The sequence below is a fragment of the Phasianus colchicus genome, chromosome 2, assembly GCF_987193195.1.
Source record: "Phasianus colchicus chromosome 2, bPhaCol1.hap1.1, whole genome shotgun sequence".
Classification (NCBI taxonomy): Eukaryota; Metazoa; Chordata; class Aves; order Galliformes; family Phasianidae; genus Phasianus; species Phasianus colchicus.
This window is the reverse complement of record NC_143437.1, coordinates 4,162,403-4,185,040: the sequence shown is the minus strand read 5'-3', so window position 1 is coordinate 4,185,040 and position 22,638 is coordinate 4,162,403. Positions and strand designations below refer to the sequence as shown.

General features: G+C 38.0%; 1 protein-coding gene across 5 annotated transcripts in view; it reads right to left on the bottom strand.

Annotated features, from left to right (window-relative positions):
• The window catches only part of RALGAPA2 (Ral GTPase activating protein catalytic subunit alpha 2), a 122,225-nt gene that overhangs the window by 61,913 nt on the left and 37,674 nt on the right, over positions 1 to 22,638 (bottom strand). For 4 of the 5 annotated variants that reach the window (XM_090134600.1, XM_090134599.1, XM_031603354.2 and 1 more), the window contains 12 exons: positions 19,273 to 19,410; positions 18,646 to 18,743; positions 17,606 to 17,696; positions 17,287 to 17,463; positions 14,091 to 14,284; positions 13,483 to 13,581; positions 13,093 to 13,248; positions 3,891 to 4,019; positions 2,884 to 3,012; positions 1,585 to 1,643; positions 873 to 981; positions 183 to 293 (listed from right to left, as the gene is read on the bottom strand). In XM_090134600.1, coding sequence (XP_089990726.1) covers positions 183 to 293; positions 873 to 981; positions 1,585 to 1,643; positions 2,884 to 3,012; positions 3,891 to 4,019; positions 13,093 to 13,248; positions 13,483 to 13,581; positions 14,091 to 14,284; positions 17,287 to 17,463; positions 17,606 to 17,696; positions 18,646 to 18,743; positions 19,273 to 19,410 — 1,490 coding nt within the window. Of the gene's footprint in view, positions 1 to 182; positions 294 to 872; positions 982 to 1,584; positions 1,644 to 2,883; positions 3,013 to 3,890; positions 4,020 to 13,092; positions 13,249 to 13,482; positions 13,582 to 14,090; positions 14,285 to 17,286; positions 17,464 to 17,605; positions 17,697 to 18,645; positions 18,744 to 19,272; positions 19,411 to 21,403; positions 21,545 to 22,638 lie in introns of all 5 variants that reach the window. The other variant, XM_090134602.1, reaches the window with a different exon arrangement.

Genomic DNA, 22,638 nt, shown 5'->3' with positions numbered 1-22,638 from the left:
AGCATTTTGAAAATAAAAGATGAGAAATGCATGCTGCTCTTCCAACTACAGCAAGTAAAACTCTTAACAATACTTGAAGAAGAAATAGAAAGTTAACAGACAGCTGGGGTTCCAGTAGCTCAAGTGAGGAATTAAGACAACTTTACATATGATTTCCATACAAATATCTTAAACTGACGTACTTCAGTAATTTTTCTGGGCAGGGATGATTCATACTCCTGCAGCTTCTGCCAGTAAGAAACAAGCAGCTGAAGAACATCATTGGCTACCTGAGCTACCAGTTTATTAGAAAACTGGAAGAGAAGAAAAGGTAATTAAAAGCAAAATAAATACGTAGGCACGATACAATGCTATTTGTTTTTCTACTTCTCAAATAATTCTCCATCCGTACAAACAATACAAAATCACACACTCAGCATTAGGAAACAGCAGACAACATTGACTACATAGTCTTAAGATTATAAAATCATATTCTCTTATTTTATATATAGGAGTCTCTTGCTGCATATTCATGTCATTTTTCTTTTTTTTAAGTTTGCATTTTTATACAGGATGTCACAATTGCCCCACTGAAGAACTGCACATTTACTTCTTAGCAACTTCAAAGGAGCAGTAAGAATCTGGACCACTCTGACCAGAGATAATAAACTACTAAGTATATGCAAAGCTTCAGAACCAGAAGGCATCTTCTAGATGATGGCCAATGTCATATTCCTTACATTATGCAAAGAGTCTCAAGTAACATCCTGACATTTCTTCAAGCAACAAAGACCAACCAGCATGCTGTGCTGCTACAATCAGTAACTGTTTCAAAACTTCAAGTACCATTTTTACAAAATGTTTATTAACTACAGAGACTGCTGCAGTGTTACCTTTAGTGTCACACCTATGACATTGATTGCTTCCTTCACTTGAGGGTGGTTTGTGCACTGTGTTAGTTCTTCACACATCCAAATTCCAAGGCCACAAATGGCTATGCATCTTTTTTGAAAGAGACAATATTTTTGTCAGAAGTTTTAAGAGAGTCCTGTTTTCCTTTACCCTTCATTCTTTCCAAATTTGCACTTTGGAATGAACCACTCCTCCATCAGACAATACCTATCACTGTACACTGGCACTGCATAGTTACTAACAAAGAATCTTGAAGGAATTTGTCAAACACTATTCCTCAATCAATCGGAAAAAAAAAAAAATAGAAACAAATCAACTAGCCCAGCACACCTAAGATATGATTTCTTCCAATTTTAAGTACATTTAAACAGAAGAGAGCTTTGGAAGTGCAAGGCACTTTAACCACAATATATGGCATCTTTGGGAAACAATTTTTCTTCAAATTACACAAAATATAAGCAGACTCTGCAAAAACAATGAGCAAAGATGGGGGAAGCAATGTACAAAGATCTCTTTTACCTCTCCCAGGTCAAGATCTAAACAGCACAGAATGGACTTTATCTCAACAGGGCTGAAGAACTCAACAGATCAAAACACAAGGCAGGTATCAAAAATTCAGCTGTACAAAGACTGAAAAATAGGCAGGGAGAAAGACTCTGATACTCCCATTTTTTACTTTACTCAGTATTTTACCTTGCAGCTTCACTTGGCTCCTCTGTAGCATTCTTCAGTAAAATATTAATGAGGTAGCACTAAAACAATACAATAAATTAGAATAAGTGACTTTTTCGTGTATCCACTTTATTTATAATTGTTTAATTTTGATGTAATTACAAACAAAATGAACTCTAAGTCTCAGGCTATTTTAAAGTACTTACACAACAAGTTTAATTTGTCAAAGGAGAATTACTTACTTACTCATTATAATTCAGGCATCCAGACCCTTGTGGATAAATCTAATCGACTCAAAATCATGCACAGGCAGCGAGATGGAAATCAGTTCATGTTCAGAGTCGACAGGTATTTACTAACTGTGAGTATTCAGCACTTCCTAATATGATAAATGGTTTCAAGCATTAAGGAAGCCATATTTTGAAAAAAATCAGTGTCTTCTCTAATACAGAAAAGAGACTTTTAAACTCTAGGCTGCTTTAACATTCTTCTGATGAGAGTCTGGGGCCTAATGAAGAAATCAAGAGTGGGAGCTGTATGTGTTAAAGGTTTTGTGTTCTCTCCATTTTTACCTTCAAAAGCCACAAAAGGGATTCAGAGATTCCTCCTTACCTTTACCTAATTTTCTGCAGTGGATTAGCAAAGTGCCTCAAGTTTATGGAGGCCAGTACAAGGTTAATTGAGCGGGTTTCACCAGCAAATGATGCTCCAGGTCGTATTTGACGGGGTCTTTGGTGGAGAGAGTGTGTATTTTTTTCTCCTTCAAGATTGTTTTTGCTAAAGTCAGTGAATTACAAAGCTTTCCATCCAGTAGGACAATTAACATCCCAGGGTATCTCACTGAAATTACTTATTGGACAAAGACAATTCATGTAAAGCTACAGGTTCTGTCTAATTGGGGAATTTACTTCACGTTTTTACTATAATGCCAATGAGGCAGAAATTGTTTCCCCCTTATGCATGCCCCACATTTCTTAGAGGACAAGCTAATATACAGACATGCACTGAATGGACACTTTAAATAATACCACCACCACCATTTAATGAATTGACATTGCAGACATCTGGCTGGAAAACATAATATTTGATTATAGCCAATTCACTCTCTTTGAAAGTAAAATGTAATTTGTACTATCTAAGCTTTGTTAATCTTATGGTGCATGTTAAGCAAAGCAATGCTTATCAAGTAAGTACATACGTGTGCTGTTGTGGTTTGGAGGAGAGATTTCTTATTTAAACGAAAAGTGTGCAGTAAAAATAAAGTGATTAAATAAGAAAGATGGGTTAGGCTACACAGAGATCTCCTAATAAAGCAGTTACCTTTACGTCGGCACTCCCCGCAATGATCTCACCAGCTTCTGAAATGGGCTGCAATAGTGGGATTTCTTGATAGATATTTGGAAAGCAAACAAGAGACCCAAGGATGGTATGGGCTTCTGAACGGGGAGCCTAACAAATGGAAAAGTAAATGAAAATATTTTCTTCTTTCAGCATAGATCTGGCACCACTTGTACATTTTTGGCCTGCTGAAAATACATCACACACTAAGCTTTATGCTTGCAGGATAAGTTGAGTGTTTTGGGTTTTTTTAGAACACTTTCCATGGAAAGTGGAGCTTTCATTCCTTGTTAGCACTTTAAGCTTTCTCAGTGATCAGGTTATGAGGTTGTTTTTTTTTTTTTTTTAAAGAGATGCCAATAGATGAACATCTGTAAGTGTTTTGAAGGACAATGTAGCAAGGCTCACTGCTTCACTTCTGCTGAAACCCGAGAGGTCTGTGTCCCTGAGCCATCCGCTCAGCAGCACAGAGCAGCACTAAAAACATGAGATCAAAACTGACAGAAAGGTCTCCTTCCAGTGCAGTTCCAATACTTTCCTGCTTTTTCCAGGATTGTCAGGTCATTACCCTTATTTTGGCCTCCGTCCTTACTTTGCTATTTTATTTGCCTTCATTAATTTAATCATTTATAAACCTATTTCTGTTAGTGTTGATACTTGGCAAAACATTCTGCATTGCCAAACAAGCTCCGTGCTTTCAATATTCAGTAAAAAACACTAATGGGATTCTGAAATCTAAGCCCTGCTTTTAGCATGCAAACATGCTGCAGCGTTGGTGAGGATATGATTTCTCACACTTTGGCCTTTTGATGAAACACCTTTGCAATACTAGCGTGTCACCCTACCCCTCACTTTCACACATCAGCTGCCATGGTATCTGCCCCAAGAGCCCCGGCTGGCATTGCACTAATGAGCCCACACCTGTTGGAGTGCAGACATCCCAAGCTCATTAGCAAGCGGGCTCCCAGGCTGGGCATTGCCATGCTCACCTCCAGCAGGTCTGTGCTCAGCACTCTGGCTGCTGCTGTGATGAAGTCTCCTATCAGCATTGTAAAGCCAGGCAAGCCCAGGAAGAAAAACCAAGGTGGGCAATGCTTTATGACAGTATTCAAGATATCCTGAAAAATGAAGAGAAATTACCTGCTTGAGAAAGAAATGCCTAAAAATAACAACCCACCAAAACCCTAAAGGAGGAGTTGGAGAAGATTTAAGTTGGTAACTGACCGTTCCCACACTCATCAAAGTGATGTTTCACTGAGCCACCCATAGTAATGATACAAGTGCTTTCAGTAGAAAAAGTGTGTTCAGTATTACCGTGACAATGAGAGTCTGAAATTCCTATTAAAACAAACACTTGCCATTTCTAAGTGTAAAACAATTGTTCTCTTGTGATACAAGGCTTTGGATTGAAGACAACCACGCTGTTAATCAATTTAAGATGGATGTTTTGCCCCATTCCAAATGAGGTGTTTTTTTTCCTAAAATCACATTACTCTGAGTTCTGTGGCCATAAAAATAATGAAATGACACAAACTGCTGTTGCCTTTTCCCAAAGGAGCTCAAAGCAGGTAGCTTACAACTGCTGGCAGCTCTAGCATGTCAGGGATTTTTCAGCCCCTCTGGGCTAAGTTGAGAAATAGTGATGTCAGATGCATGGAGCGACTGCACTCAGCACAGTAACACAGATAAACCTGTGCTAACTAGACTGTTATAATCCACTATTCTAAATAATTAAGATAGCAAGCATGGGTAAGCCTTGGGGAGGGAACATTTGATGAAAGTCTTTTTTACTTTTACTTGGTTTTTTTTTTGTTTTTTTTCTTTTTAAAGCTTGCACTTCATCTCTGACCACCAGGAACAGATCACTCTCATAATCACCCTATGACACAGACCCAGAGCTAAGCATTTCAGCTTTAATCGTTCCCCAGGTTTCATTCAATTCTTCAGACACTTCAGACAGAGACAAGTCCCGTATTTAAGTTGAGATTTTCTTTTTAGGAGATCTGAAATCGGGCAGAAAAGCTGTATCTTCTTCACATGCTGCATTACTTAATTTATTATGTAATAATAAATTTATTTCTATACCGATTAGCAGATTATTTCTGTTCTCGATAAAATTTCAAAGAAAAATTGCAAAGGAAAAACAATTTTCTGTATCTGCCCTTACTGCTTTCATGGTGTGTCAGTGAAGATTTAAATTTTAGCCCCAGAATGTGTCCTTATGCTAAACTTCTACATAGGAAGCTAAAGAAATCAAACGGATTTTTCTGTCTGAAGATACGCTTTAGCCACAGCAGTGTTTTCTGCAAGCACTTCAACACCTGGACAAAACGCATCTATGGTTTGACTGAGTGTTTACAGCAGCAACATCCTATGAAATAATAGCGTTACATATCTAAAATGCTACCAGATAAATATCATTCGTTTTTAATGCAGCACCACATAATGCTTCCACTTTCCCGAATTAGCTAGAATGCCACTCGAGTTAATGTTTAAACTAGTTTTAATCACTTCCTTTGATACATTTTAAAGTCAATATCAGTCAACGCAAACATTCAAAAAGAGAGAGCAGATGGATGCGGCAGCTCATAAAGTGGGTGGTAAACTCCTGCTCGGAGCAGAACAAAAGACCCACCTTTTCATAATTAAGGGGCTGATTAATGCACCACGCTCCTTGCAGCACAACACACCTGTAATTACGACCAGAGCCAGGTACTGCGATGTGTTTGGTCTCTTGAATAATTGGGCATCAAACTACGGAGCGGCAGATGGGAGTACACTGCTGTTGACATATGCCACGATAAAAGAGCCCGGGCTAACCTGGCTTAAAAGGTAACAAAACGTAGGAAGTACAAAGAGCTGCTGCAAACAAGTGCGTTAACTCCTGTCCTCGCTCCATCAATCCCATCTGTTAAATACTGCTGTAACGACTGCCCTGCTTCGTCAGCTCCGGCCACTGCACTGAATGGAAATATCAGAAAATGAGGATAAAGAAATGTCAGTCAAAGCCCCGCTTTAACACCTTCATACCTGTGAGTTCACTGCACCGCACAAAGATGGCAATTGTTTCCTTTCAAACAGGACAGAATATGTCCTGAACGTCTCGTACCTTACTTGAGCTTACTCCAAATAGAACAGATTGGAAAGATACCACACCCCAGGAAGGCATTTACTGGTAAAATCTGACAAATTTTCTTCTATTTCCCAATTAGCACGCTTTCCTGTGCAACACAGCTAACAAGAGAAGCGTGATTTCACGTAGTAATTCAGTAGCATTGCAAGCTTATCAAAAGATTCGGGTTTATGAGAAAGCAACCAAGTGAGAACATATGTCCTATCAGTGATATTGCAAAAATCAGGTAATTCAAACACAGGCAAGTTGCTTCCTTCCCTTCGAAGCGCAGTTCTATAAATGTAAACTGTGTTCAGCAGCGTACAGCCTAGTAAATGAATCACTTTAATTGAATGCTATGTACACAGTAACTGGAAAAACACAAGCAATAAGAAAAACATATGGTGATGGCAATAGAAATTGGTTTACTCATTCTGTACAGCGTTGTTTCTTTACTTCTTTCATAATTGACCTTTAGAACGATAAATGTGTAAAATAATTTCGGTTTATTATGGCTCCAAACCTTTCAGCAATTACACAAAATGAAAATTTAAAAGGAAGCATTCATTCTGGAAGCATTTCCATTGTTTACATAATTGCACAGCTATAATTTAGTGTTCATGTTGTTAAAGAAAAGTGAAAAAAAGGACCATTATAGACTATTTCAATTCAAAACGATGCTCTGTAGCGTTAAAAAAGAGGAGGAGGGAAGAGAAGGGAGCAATCACATGCATGTCCTTCTCAAATGGATTAACCCTATAAAAGGCATAGTATTTCAATATAGGCTAATCTAGTAATCCAAATAGTAAGGTCATAAACATCCAGCAAGTAAGCGAAGAAAGAAAATGATGCAAGTTCACCAGAAGGTCAATTTCAGAAATATTCTTCACCTAATTTTTGTGCAAGGTTTTGCAGATTACAGGTGTAACTAAATAGCCTGCCATCTGCCTTCCTCACGTTTCCAGCTGTCCCTCAACAGGAACAACATGGATTTTCCTCTTAAAGTTCACTCTGTTCTTCCCTGAGACACACCTCATTAGAGGCTGACATTTACAGCACAGGGAAGATTATTCATTTAAACAGGACTTAAAGTGGCAAATCCTTCATTTTCCTTTATTTTGAAGAAACAAACAATTCAATTCACTTATTCCAAGTAATGTTACATTTTAGGTGTTAACTTGTCAAAAATTAAGTTCCAACAAAAAGTTACGAAGCAACCTGACACACTCCAAAAGCATATTGCTTGTCTAAAAACCTGATCAATCTGACCACCAAAGAGGTGACATCTTGTGACTGGATGCAATAGAAAGAGAGATTAAAAACCGGAACAACTCAATTTAGAAAACAGATGACAGATTACTGTGTAAATCACCTGCTGGTAATTGTTCCTCCTCTTCTGAACAGCATTAGAAAGCTCTTTTAAAGTCACATTTAAAAAATAAAACCAGGCAGCAGCGCAGAAGTGAGCCACCTAGGGCAAGGTGCATTAAGGAGAGGAAGGTGAAGAGGTGTCTCTGTTAGCAGAAAGCATGGCTCCTCACATGGGCATTACCTGGGTCTGCCTTTCCTCTGGTCCATCCCTACAACTGTTTTGCTCCAATACCAGCAGTGCACTCTAATGGGGGTGAGCAGTGGGGTATATGCTGCATCCCACAGAAAGGGAGGGAGATTACAAGAGGGTAAAAATTATGATATCTACTGGAAGAAAGCCACAGCAAACTAAAATATGTGAATCTAAGTCTTACGACATAGAGACTATATTATGATTTATCTTTTTTTTTTTTTTTTTTAAATAAAACTGCAGCCTGGAGAGAAATCTAAAATTGTTAAGGTTTCTGAAATGCTGTACAAAGGTTCTCATGTGAAACATCACAGGCAGAAATCCAGGCAAGAAGCACTTACTGCACTGTGTACAAGTGAAGCTGCTCAATTCTTGTGCCTTTGGAAGATGATGCCACACAGACATGGCATGTTCCTGTGCACAGCACTCAGACTCTGCAGTCACCAGGCTGACACCACTCCTCATTACAGAGCAACAGCTTCACAGAAACACTGAAAAGTCTACAAGGACTTTTTTTCTTTTTTAACTTCAAATCAGTGTTAATATAAGCAGGTAATTCTTCTCCAGAAGCAACTCTAATATAAAATGTTTCATATTCTAAATCAGCAATCATACACAAAGCATGCTTCTTGCTGTACACGGTGTTTCTCCATATGCTCACTGTGGAAATGATGGAGCTTCCTTTCCATAATTAGCAACAGCATATATTAAACAAATTAAGAGGCTTATAGACTAGCATAAAGTACTTTACTGATAAAGTATTCTCCCTTTTACCACTGAATGGAATCGAGCTAAAAGCAGGGCTGTTAACTTCTCCATCGTCAGCTGTGCTGTGTGCTGAGGGCTCGTGCTGTTCTACAGGTTGAAAACTCGCTGTCTGTGTGTTGAAATTTAATCACCAAGGACATCTGTCAGCCTATTCAGATCTGGGCTTTTCCTTCCATATTTAAGGTTAGTCCTGCACTTAATATCACTGAACAAACAAGCAAAATCTCTGAAGTATGTATTTTTAATTGTGTTCCTTAATATTTTTTTTACAAAGCAGTCTGTTCCAAAGATATGCTGGCAAGCCAATTAACCTGTAAATGTATTAAACTTAATCGTTAAAGCTCCCTCCAAAAGCCAGGGCTAGAACTATCCTGTTAGCTTGCTTTTCAGATAACAGCCTCTACCTCCACTCACCAAAACTGTGGTGGCACATGTTGTCAACAGATTACAGCAAGCATGTTAACTGATGCCAAAGCCCTGGTAGCAGAATGAGACTCTTCCCAAAAATGAAAAGCTGGTGAGATTTTGGATGATTTCCTCCTCTTCTACAGTGTAAGCACAGGTGAGCATTCAACTTTCACTGCAGCTCTTCTCCATCTGAAGATGTACATTTAGACAGAAAGAAGTCAGCAGAAAAATCTACAAAGTTTTAGGAAAAAAAGATATACTGGAAGGATTGTAACTACCAAAAGTATTAGCAATTCATTAACTAGAATTCTCTCAGTGCTTCTTTTTCTGAGAAAGGGGTTCAGCAGCATAAGTAGAATTTTGGAATAGTGTTTCAGTACTTCTTCCAGGAAAAAAAAAATGGAAGCTGTAAAACAAGGAGAAACCTATATACTTTTGCAAGTTCCTGAAGCCAAAAATTTCTGCTACAGTAAGTGATCAGCAGCAATAATAAAATGCATTTATTTCCTACATGCAGGCATTTGTAAAATTTGTGCACTGCAATACTGGACATTTTTATAAAGTGTATGTATGCATCATCCAACTCAAAAGACATTAATGGTTACAAGTGCTGGAGGCTTCTCAACCATTAATCTCACCCAGCAGCGTCACACACAGTTACTGCCTGAAATGCAGTAGGTTCTCCTTTGGAATCTTCTAAAATTCCCCTCCCAAGAATATTTCACAATTGTCTGCAACCTACACCAGGAACTGGGAGAACTGTAAGTACGACCTGGATGGCGTCCTGAAGCTGTGGACTGAGTGACACAGCAAAGCAATGGCTGTTGCTGGGAAAGACCTAACTGCTCCTTTTGCCACTGCTGCCTGACTGAGGAGCTACTGGAAGAAATACCACACTTCAGTCCAGCTTGCACAGGTGTGATGCTATAAAGCCCCTGAAGGCGTTTCAAGGCTGACAGACCTCAGTGATTTAAAGGGTAAAAGGGCTGAATTTAATACAAACAGTCCTGAGGCCATTTCCTGCATCCCATCTGAGCGATGCTTGATACATCATCATCTCAGGATTTTCAGTCAAGCTCTGAATGCAAGCAGAATCACTGCCTTCACTATCTTGTGAACACAGCATGTAAAAAACAAAACATCAATTCACTTTTCTCTGTCAGGAAGTGAAGGTGCAGAATTCCAGTCAACTTCATAAAAAATGATGGTAAAATTTAAGACCACTGGCTTAAGTGTATGGGAAGAGAATTATCATCACACAATCATTTGTCCCCTGATCCCAGGGCACATGGCACACTGGAAGCAGCTCCCAGTGCCAGGCTGTAAACTTGCTTCTCCCACCTGAAAAGGTGATGCAATTGCTACAGATAATTGTTCACTTCTTCCTACAGAGGTGCTGTTGTTAGCCACTTGACAATGAGATGCAGCTCAGTTACATCACTATCTCCTTTCTTACCAGCTGAGCTAATTGCTAAATCTTGAACTCAGAGTGCCATGGGATCTTTTTATAAAATATACTCTCACACTGCTCTTTCAAACGCTCCACAAGACAAGCTTGTGCAGAAAGGTTACACTTGCCATAAATAACAATGTATTAATTACTGAATGCATTCAAACATGTATTATTTTGTTTTCTACCAACACCAAAAGCTAGACAAGAAAGCAGTAACTTTGTATATTCGTGTTGTTAAGGGAGGAGCCAAAATAGAATTGAGGAATGTAGGATAAAAGGAATGAAAACAGTCCACAGATTTGAGCAGAAGGTTTGCATTCTCCTCAGTCTGGGAGAAAGCTTTTCTCAGCCAGATAGCTGGATGTATCTGTGTCTACTGAAATAAATACAGGTACATTTCTGTTCAACTAGTGTCTACTCAGCAAGTCCAATTAGTGCAAGTTATTTATCTTCACCATTAACTGCACAACTGCACTTTCCTCATGTAATACAAGATTCAACTTTTTAATTTATTTTTTTATTTACAGAGAAATATATTTAAAAATGATCATTTTTGATGCTATCAAAAATACTGACAATCATATTCAGGTTACAAGGGTTTCTGACTATAACTTTACCAAGTTATGTAGCCACAAAAAAAGCTCATCTACATCAACAGAACGTGATTTCTTGGAGTTGTACGTTTCTGTTGCTTCTCCCAATGAATTGAAAGTTGTACTGGTCACATACACAGAACAAAATTCCCCCATGAGAAAATCCCCTTCTTCTTTCTCCTGTTAATGTTCCATGAAACTGAAAAGTTATGCTCATGCTTAGCAAATAAAACAATCTGACAATCTGATCGATCTTTCTTTCCACTACAAGATCTCCGATTTCCAGCAGCTTCACACAAACCAGATCAGATTTCCTACACACCTGAGAATTTTCATCTTTTAACGGCAAGATAAGAGGCTGGTGAAATGCTCTGCCTGTGTCACTGATCTACCTGTGGAAGAAGGACTATGCGTTCAGTCAGTAGGGTACCAGATGGGATCTGGCATAAATGACTCCCTGACCCCACCAAAATAATTGAAAAGCTCATCCATGACCCATCTTAATAAATACTAGATTTACTGTGCTTCTGTACAATGCACTCTTGAATTAGTATTTATTGTACACTACCCTCACTGTGCACAGCATCGAGCTAGTCTAAACACCCATCAAGCAACGTGATGCTAATAAAACTGTAAATATGGAAATAAGTATAAAGAACATGCTTTACATCAATCCATTGTATGAGAATTCAAGCTCCAAAGCATGGTGAGTGCACAACTCCCATCAACCAGCTTCGTAGCTAGGGAAAGCAAAACTGGAAGGACAGTTACAGGAGAAAAGTCATGGTCAAGTGTGCCACCAAGAGGCAAAAGAAGCAGAGAGAGACAAGGTGGAGCAGCAAGAGCATGCAAAACATCAGGAAATCCCTGGAATGATTTGTATGTGGAGTCTGCCTTCACCAGACAGTCTTCACTTCTTGATTTTAACTTCTAGACCACAAATTTGCACAAGGACTGAAATCTGACATTCAACAAAGCAACAGGCTTAAAATCAGTGGAATTGTTACTAACACCAAAACACAACACAAACAGAATGAGAAAGCAGCTCATCAGGAACCAAAACCACCACTTAAAAATTGCAGAATTTCTACTTAGGAAACTTTTCCAGGATTTTTCTCCATGATCACAAAACAAGTAACACAGACACAGTCAAGTGAAACCAGTAACAGAAGTCAAACGACCTAATCAGTTTGCTTTCTAGAAAGACAATACTGTGAGACTGTGTAAAGAAGAATTCACGTTATCCCAACTGGATGTCTTGGTTTTTGAAAGGGAGATGTTTTGGCACACATCATTATATTTGTGTTTTGCTTTCAGGAAGCACACATCAAAGAATATTGTGCCATTAATCCTTTTCCGTTTTCCCTGCAAAAGCATCTGGGAATAGCAGGTGGAGAGTTTGCAGAGAATACATGGCAGATGGTTTTACTTCTGCTTTTGCAAAACAGAGACACGTGAAATTTCCAAGTGCAGGGTTGCATAGGCTAACGCAGAGAGGGATTGAGCTAGCCATGGTGAGGCACCCAGATTCACAGTCCAAGCAGCAGAAAGCAGCTAAGTGCAGCTTCACCAGGTCAAAAACAACACATCAGCAACTTAGTGCTAGCTAAGCAATAGGACAGGCCTTCTCAAGGATTGCAAGAATAACAAAGATTGGTAACAACTAGCACAACAAAATCTGTGCAAGTCTGTTCCCTCTGGATTGGTAAGGCACCAGAAATGACTCCTCAAAGCAGCAAATAACCAACACGGGTTCTACAAAAAGGTCTGTGTGCCCTCTGCTGGCATCTGCAGCACAGTTCTCACCACTGTATTCATCAGAGTATTTCTGTTAAGGATGAAAACTTACAGCGACAGCTATAAAAACACAGACATGTTTCTAGGTAGCCTCTCTTTTGCTTAGTGTATTTCTTACAGTACTTATGAGTATTTAGCTACTTCCGAGGTCCAATAATCCTCTTACATCCTGACAGATTAAGCCTTTTCATCATCTCCCACTGAATGCATTATTGATTAGGCCAAACCATGGCAGACAGACCTAGAAATGACATTAATCTACAGACACAGAATGTTTCAACAGCAGCTCTTTGCTAGTAGGACAAAATAAAACTGGAGAGTAAGGAGAAAGTTCAGACTGTGTAATGTACAGTGTGGAATGGACTATGCTACATAATACTATACACAATAATTTGTTGCAGAGCATTGCTTCCTTTCTGCTTTTTTAAATATGAAAATACAGACAATTCCATCAGCAGACAGCAACTTACAGAGGTTCTTCCTCAAGTAAAGCTTTTACCTGGTCTTCACTTGTTAAACCAAGGTGCATCACAAAATAAAAATGAAGCAGGAAATCTGAATTCGGCAGAACATCTTGACGTCTCGTCATCATAGCACAGATCAGCCTGTATGCCTGAAGTTTGCCTTCCTTATATTCATTTGGCAGGGTGGTTGCCTGAAAAAAGACATGTATTAATATTTTCTTTTCTACTAGTCCACTAATGCAAAACTGTATTTTCAGCAGATTTTCCATAAACCAAATCTACTGTACTTCTTAAAATAGACGTGAGTTCAAATATTTGTCTCAGCCTGCAGTGATTGCAAAACTTAATAGTGCAAGTGAGCATCCACACATTTATTATCAACAAAGAAAAAATAACTAACGTGAGAAAGTTGAGAAATAACTTACCTTGAACAACCATGATGCAAATATTCTGAGAGGAGGAATTAAGACAGGAGGAGAAGGAGTAGACTGATTGTCCACGCTTATAGCAAGGTTATCCCTTATCTGGTGTTTTTAAAAGAAGAGAGTTATTAAAAAAAAAAATAGTTCACTTTATTAATGTTATTTCACATTATTACTTCTCTGCTTGGTTTTTTTTGTTTGTTTGTTTATTTGTTTTACTTTAAGGCACTACACCCTGCACTACACAGAGAGCTCCTACTCAAGCCAACACTACCAGGAAAAGGTGTTCTACAGTGCTATACAGCTCAAGCATTTTAGGTTGTACCATTAGCTTTTGCACTAAGAACAGTGTTTGTAGCATTCTATCCTATACCTCTGTTTTCTTTGCTACTGTTTTATGAAGCCACCTAAATTAATTAAATTCTTCTTATTAAATGGGAATATTTTCAACAGGGGATAGTTACAGGAAATCAAACAAAAATTTGACAAAATTTATGACAGAATCCTCCATATATCATGCTTATATTGCAGATGCTAATCCTAGATCAAATATAAGCAGAATTTAAAAAAAATTAATCATCATCATTAGATGAAAATATTATATACAATACCTTTGCAAGTTTATACCACAGCTCATAGAGATACCCAAAAACTTTTGCATGAATTTTAGGCGATTGTATATTGTTCACATCTCCAAGAATTCCCAAGATCCTCCTCCATAACACTGAAGCAGAATCAGGATGCCAACCGATGAGGCTTCCACCAGCAATTATACTGCAGTCATCAGCAAGGAACTCACTGCTGTCTGTAAATTTTAAAAGGTTCTGTTTCACTTCTGATGAAGTTTCGGTTCTGACGCACATTATTTCTAAAGAAACTCTTTTAAGGAAGGTTTTTATTGTGAAGTCTGGAAAGTTTACTAAGCAAAAAAGACAGGAGCTATGTTAATTATTCATAAATGGACACTTCTTTGGTCTTCCTGGTCTAGCACACACACAAACCAGAAAAGAAAAAAATCCACACCAAACAAAATAGTGAAGGCATATTCCCAGACCCACAAGTCCTAAGTACAGGGAGCCTGTCTTGCTGATGATGGACCTGCATAGATGTGGCCTCCAAGTACCACACACTGGGGAAGAACACAGTGACGTCCTTCCCAGACTAAACCAATAAGGCTGTTAAGACCAATTACTTTTATACAAACGATCCATCTAAAAACCACTCTCTTCACCAAATCATCTCCTCCTTCTGCACTGCTCGAGGGAACACATGGCTCAAAGAAAAAAATGGCAAGAAAACACAGGCTAAAGGGCTTATCATATAGAGATGGCACAACTATGTGTCAGTTTGGTATGACAGACTGCCTTCACTCAAGGTTTTATAGCAGGGAAACAAATGCAGTTAAATGTACTTTGTGCATGTCTGAAACTTGTGTACTCCAAAAGATGTATTCAATCAATAACTGGCTTTCACAGGTAATATTTTCATTGCTAAGAGTCTTGCCTTTTTTTTTTTTTTTTTTTTTTTTTTAAAGATCACATAGTATAAAATGACCTGAAAATACAACTGAACAATGGAGCTAAATATGATGCACTCTGAGAGATGAAGAATATGCTCTGCCACTATCATTATACACAGAAGCAATTCCTGAGGTAGCTGGATACAAACTGAGAAGGAATGCAGGCATCTCCTATTTCCTACTGATGATAGGTGGATGGTTGGATTGGATGATCTTGTAGGTCTTTTCCAACTTGGTGATTCTGTGACTCTGTGATTCTGAAGTTGGGCATGATAATGGAATTAATATACCTAAATAGTAAATGAAATATTCCACACTGAAGCTCAAATGTTAATGATAAAAGCTGTTCAATTATCTTCAGAGCAGAGAAAGCTATGCAGCAGCCTGTCTGCAGGCAGAATCAGGGCTATGGTCCCACAGGGCGCCTTTGAGTGCTCAGCATCCAGTGTGTTTTGTTTTTTTTTTAACTTTGTGATTTTATTTCCCTTTTGCTTCCTTTGTATTGTTTCTGGCAGCATTATGAATTTCTGAAGAGTTAAAATGTTGTTTTTTAAGCATATCAGAAAGATTCTCAATGGGGAAATTCATGTATCTATGCTGTCTGGGTGATGACAACGCAGTATTTTTAGCCCTGCACCATTCAGGGTTCTAAAGAAAAACAAAGTTTTGTTTCAGAAAGCCTCCAAATCCTAAGATCAAACACATCTTTGTTTTGTTCAAGAAGAAAATTAAGCTGAAACATCCAAATTAATGCAAGTAACCAAATGACACATCAAAGCCCTAGAGGCTTGGCTTGTGACATATTTTTACTACTACAGCTGACGTTGTTCACAAGTGCCTCCACCAGCCATGGGCTCCAACACACTTTCTGCAGTTCTCCATGTAACAACCGTGCAACAAACAGAAGCAGCTCTGACAGGTATGCCACTGGGAACAGGGCAAAGATGTTCTCTTACCGTGCAGATGGATGGGGCTGTATTCACCACAGTGATTACTGAGGTTTTGTAACACGACAAACAGAAGAAAGCTCTGAGCTGCACTCTGGCCTGTATGCAGGTCACACAGCAGTGAGTGGACAATTGGACAAACAACTTTGGCAAGAACCAGTAAATGCATTAGGAACATGCCAATTCTATTAGGCAGCCATATGAGGACTGCTTTGAAAGTAATGCCTCTTATTTTATTATGCTGACCCAGGACATCAGAGGTGGATGCTGGTTGTCTTTTCTGTGGAAATATGCAGGAGGCATTATTTCTGGAGTAACTTACACGCATTCATTACTCCACTTCTCTTTTTAATCTCCGAAGTTATTTTATATAACTCATTCTGTTTGTACACACATAGGATCAACTTCTTGTATCACAGGCAAAGAAAGTGCTGAGTTTATCACGCATAATAATCCTTGCTGGGTACAGCTCTACACACTGCCTTGTGTACAATGGCAATCTGAAGGATGGAACTGGGTGTGCTGGATCTTTAAATCAGCAGTAATTCAAAGAAAAAGTGATCACAGAAATATACCCTTGAAACTATACAGCTCATCAGTAAAAAGGCTGCAAATAGTTTCATGCGTTACAGTATCAAGTTATTGATATAACACCCACCCTAACTTGCTTATTACATATTAGATGGGAAGATATCTTGAAGAGAACCAAAATATTTCAGTAAATAACTGCAATTCTTGTAGATGTCAAAGATATTAGAATTAAAATGAAAAAGGAAAAGACTTTTACTTGCAAATAAACTCTTCTGAGAACAACACTTCATGACTTCCTACTGGCATACAGGCAATGCTGAAGTACAAATAAGGAGGAATAAGGAGGGTAACAGTTTAAGATACTGTGAATTAACCAGTTACTTGCTATCAGTCAAAATAAACAGTAAGGAACCTACTGCACATTCTCAGAATATCCTGCTACAAAAAAAAATCTAGAAAACAGAATTTAACAGAAATTAAATTCAATCCTTTCACTTGAATGCTAGTGCAAGCTAAGAGAGCACAAGTGATCAACTATCATATAGCTGATTACTTTGACACAGTAAGAAACTCGTTTTTAAGTATATGATCACTTCCTGGATTACAGTTTATTTTCATCTATGTCAGGTTCATTCTCATTATCTTAATTCTTTAAGCTCTGTCCATTTAAATCTCGTTTTTGACAGAACATTCTGAACAAAGCTTGGCAACATGCCTAAAAACGTTTTTTTGTTTTGGTTTTTTTTTAACACGCAAACTGAACTCCTTTTTGAAATAAAAATCTAAAATATAATTTCTGGACTAGAATACCTGTTAAATTTGCATTATCTGAAGGACTAAGCTGAAGCCAGCGAGGTGCATCAGGATCCACACAGACATCTGTTGATGCATTAACTTCCTGATCTTCTTCAGAGGCTTGCCAGGGGATGAGAGCAATCTCTACTTCATTATTATACCCAATGGATGTGTCACTGCTAACACTTTCACCTAAAGCAAGCAGAGGATGAATAAAGATCATGGATCCTATTTTTAAAGATTGCATTAGCGTAACATGACCTAACAAGACAAACTGATCACACTGGTTTCAACTGCTACACTTAAAAAAAAAAATTACCATGTTGGAACTCACTTTTTTCTCTCTCCCTATGGTTTCCATGTGTTTGCTGTAAGTCAGCTTTCAAATCCAATTCAGCTGTACTACTGCTCCTTCGTACTGGTACCTACAGAGGAAAAAAAAAAAAGCATCAATCTCAGTTTATTAACTATAACTTTGAGGACATCATATTCTTGCAGTTTCAAGATACACAAATGCACACAGGGAAAGTTACTATAAATTAACTGCAACTCAGTTCAAGATATTTAAATGAACGTATGACAATGGAATAGGGAGCCAGGTTAATTTTTAATTCCCCACAACTACAAAGCCTGCATCTCTCTCCCTCCCACCTTCACCACACCTTGTTATTCTTGAAGCGATTAATGAGAGCACTTCTCAGAAAGAGCCTTGTCTCTAGAACAAAGCATAGCAGTACTGCAAGACCAGAGATATGGCAGAACCAACAACCAGAGATGAGATTCATCTTGCAGTCTTCCATGGAGCATTGCATTATACTTCCATAAAGATGAAGTCATATATTATTTCTATTGCTTTTTTCCAAAACTGCATTAAAAATTTACAAAGCTTGCCTGTCCAAATGTTAACTTAGGCAAACAATCCACAATAAATAGCTGGTGCTACAAATTTTGCTGAAGGGAAGTATTTTCCCCAGCACTTCAAACCATCAAACATTTACTCCAGTGTAGTGTAGCTCTAAAAAAAACATTAATTATTTAAAAAGAAAAAAAAAGTGATGGACTTGTTTATTATTAATACAGAAAAACACAGAAGTCTTTTATGAGAATAGTACATGGCAAATCATGTCAAAGTGCACTGGCAACTTACAGTATCAGAAGTTACAGACTGATCATAGCAAACAGCATAAGGGACAACTAAAGCTTAATTCCTGATTCCACACTAGAAATGTGACTAACAAATATTCATTCTTTCAGTTGATAGTTTTTAAATAGGAAAAGCCATCTGATACACAATAAAATATTTTATTTATTAACGGAGCATTTATTTTACATAAAACAAGATCTCGTCAATAATCACTATCTATTTTGTCTTACATGCTCAGCTTCATGTTCCTTCTTCATACACTCCTTATTTTCCTGAATTGATTTGGAGTCTAAAGTGGTCAAATTATGAGAACTCCCAGCCTTTTTGCCTACAAATTTTAGAAGGGAAACAGTATTAAAATGTGGGGGGAAAAATTACATAGCAAATTACAAGCAAGTATCAGTTACATTTACATATACATTTCTTATATTTACAGCAGAGCAAGGTAACAAATTGTAAAATTTTCACAGATTAATTATTAAAATAGAACACATGATGCTCTGACAAATCTTTCGTAAGCATAACATAGTTGCACAATCAAAACAGAAGTAGAACTGTTCATCTGAAAACATGAACTATAAGCACGCACCTGATAAATTTAAACAGTGACAGTGCAAATGCACACATTTAATAAAGCCCTTGTTTATTAAAAGTTGTGTTCTCCATTTTTGGTCTAGAACTTCTTAAAAATATCTTTTTCAATAAGTTACTAAAAACAGATTTACTGGGAAAATGGGATACAAAACATTTTACAACTGTGGCTGAAAACCAAAGAAGGTAACGGTGGCATCAGTGAGGCTCAAGAAGTCTTGGCACTTCTTCATGTGTGTAGTGTTACTATGCTTCATCACAATTACCTTGAAAAAAATCAGATGGAAATTGATCTGCAATATCTGAAGTGCTGCTACTTCGAGTGAGCTGCTGCTCTTGGTCTACAAATAGTCCTGTAGCTTCTGCTCCTGCCAAAGTTTCCGACTGCTGAGATTCTTCAACTTCTGTTGATTTAATTAAAAAAATATATTTGTATGACCTCTGAATTAAACACATATTCTAACTCCTCAGTCATGAAAGCTAAGTGAAAAAGTGAGCCATTCAAGTACTTCAAAGTCCAAATTACAAAAACTAGAATTTAACCCCTAGTCAGAGAAGTTAAAAGTATCCTTAGAAAAGCAAAGTTTAGAGAGAGATGTATTAACGGTTTAAATCATGAAAGACCTAGAAAAAAATGGAGATATTACTTTGGGGTTTCAATGTGGCACTCTTACTTGGGATCAGGAGAACTCTCCCCTTTGGTATCGACCCTTTCAGTCACAGCTGGGTGGGTTAATGCCACCCACCCTAACTGTTGACTTTTCTGTTGGAAAGCAGTCAGAAAGTTGGCCCACAAGTCCCCCATCAAACCGACCCAGGAGAACCACCACCAGACTGCTCAGGGCAGTCAATCCACACATCCAATGCTATTTTCCTTCTCAAAATATTAGAAGAAATGGTTCAGTACCAACATGGTGACTTGGAGAAGCACTGGATTTCTGTTTTTTAAATAAGGATCATGGGCTGAATTATCGAATCCTCCACATTTCTTTCTGCATATTACTACACAATAAACAAACTAAAATGACCTGCCCACCAGCTTTCTATATTCTGTTCCTCTCCTTTCCTTTGCTCTGCCTCCTACCTCCTTGTTGGTCTGTATGCACTGACTTCGAGGCTATCCTTATGCAGAAAGGAGCAAGAAGCAAAGCCCCCCAGGGTACAAGATTGCACACCTACCTGCACTGACTGCAGCAGCAGCATGCAGGAGGAGGACAGCATGTTTCCTTTATTGAATCTACACTAAATGAGCTTAGATACTACCCATATTACAATATACATCATTTCTATTTCTTCTCACAAACCCATGCAAAACCCAAATGTTCTGGTGTTTATTGACCCTAAAGTATCACTGCCAGTATCAAAGCTTTACTGAAAGCAACAAATACACGAAAGCCCATCTTTCAGGTCAATGCCCATATCAACTAGCTTGAACAATTTCAACATTATGACCAAAAACAACAACATGGGATGAAAAACACTCAAGATATTTCATGGAATAGGAATCCCCAGAGAGCCATAATTTGCACCACGTGCAAAACTTCTCTAGTTTTGGTTTCTGCATTCCTAACTCTTTGTACATTAGGTATCCATTGCATGGGAACTTTCAGTAAATGAAGTACTTGAAAATGAAAACATGGAGAAAATCATTTATTCAGTAATTCTAGGAATTTTTACTTTTACTATTAGGAAATATAAACCCAGTAAAATTGTAATTCTTGTTAATCTTTTAATATTTAAATGAACAAAACCAGCATTGCTTGCAGTACTTTTGAGAGAAATCAGATACTACATGAAAGCTAAGAGGCACAGACAAACCTTTCATATTTGCTTCTAGAATCAATACTTACAGGAAAAATTCTTTAAGAAAAAAAGATCCACATTTGTAAGCACTGATTTGTAACTGAGTGTGACACGGAGTGAATGAGTTTTTTCTTTTAAAATCAAGTACCAGCAGCTCAACCAGCCGCACTTCTTTTTTGGCACATTTTGCTTGTGATACCTCATACATTCGTGTACACAACTAGTTTCTACTGCAGCTCCTTGAGAAGACCTTCCTGTCCTCTTTTCATCTGAAAAGGTTGCTTACATTGATAATGAATACAGTTCCAGTGACAGAACAACAAAAACCACTAAAAGTGACCATGTTTTCTTTTAACCCTTTCCTGCTTTGAAAAAGAACAAGGTACATTTCCACTGAATTTGCTCAACTCCTACTGGCAACCACCATCACTCAACACTGTGCTTGGGACAGATCCAGGAAAGAGAAATAGAACCAGTGCAAAACATCTCATTCCACGCTCCTTAAGAATAATTAACTGGACAGAAAGAGAGCAGACAGAAAAGCTTAAAAATATAAAGAACATTTATATAAAAGATGACTTTAAAGTACAGTACCTGACAGTCTGTGAGAGCAAGAAGTGTAAGAGATACCAGGTAAGAGAGAGCTCACAGTGTGAAGCAGAAGAGGTACACTTTTAGTAGCTGGCAAAGCCTCATAAAGATGAACACAGTTGCTGATAGACTGGCTTCGCTTAGCTTCCAGGAGAAAATAAAGCAACAATTATGTCAGAAAACAGCAAAATATTTGGATTTGGAATGTCATGATCAAACAAAAAACAAAGCTTTTGAAAGAATCTTACAATGTCAAGCTCTGCAATATTTCCTGCTATCCCTAAGTTAATAACATACAATGTATCTCAGCCACTGAAAATACAACATGGAATCTTTCATTTTGTCAGCCTCTGATTACTACGCACCAGCTTATTTGACTTACCCTTTTTTCTTCTCATTGCAGTACCATTAGCAGTACATCCAGCTCAAAACAAAAACTGGAAAACTTATTCAGCTTACTTTCTGCTAGCAATGCTCTCTCCTGCCCCAAAAACTAGCTACCTCTTCCATTCACTCATCTTGGCTAAAAACAATGCATTCTGATCTGAGAAGTGGGACAGTGTGCCTCTTAAAAATCAATCTAAAGATACAGCTACCACTGTTAGGCTGTTGTTTTTTTTCAACTAGGGATCATTGCTCCAGCCTTGATGAAGTGCTGAGTGCACTTGTCTGACAATACTGCTGACCCTGCTTTGAGCAGGTGCTTCATGACCTGAAGTAGCTTACATCCTGAATTATTCTGTAGATGCTGGTTTTGGCATACTTGCTTTCTCCACTTATGAACAGGATGATGAAACATGCAAGTTATGAGATGGGGCTTGGATTCTTCAGTCAATATTGAAGCTAGGAGCACTCAAAATACTGCTGGACCTCTGCACTTTTGCAAAAGGAGAAAATAATCTCAAAGATAGTAAAGTGTTAAACGTTGTATCCAGTATTACTTTGCTGGCAGCTTCTCTCATCATCTGTAAGAGAGATGAGCAGTGTCCCTTTTGTAACCTGTACATTAAATACGCTCTCAGGCCACAAAAAAAAAAACACCTTCCAAGGTAGCTAATGCTTTAGAGGATTTCTATCATCATTAAGACAAGTTATTAAAATATATTAATGCTTAACATCCAGTTGTCATAAGCTTGAAGTCTCCTTTAGAAAAATGCATCAATTTTTCACCAACTGTACCAGAAATGAATCAGGCATTTGCTGTGCTGTTTCCCTTTTTGTTCACAACAACACCAATG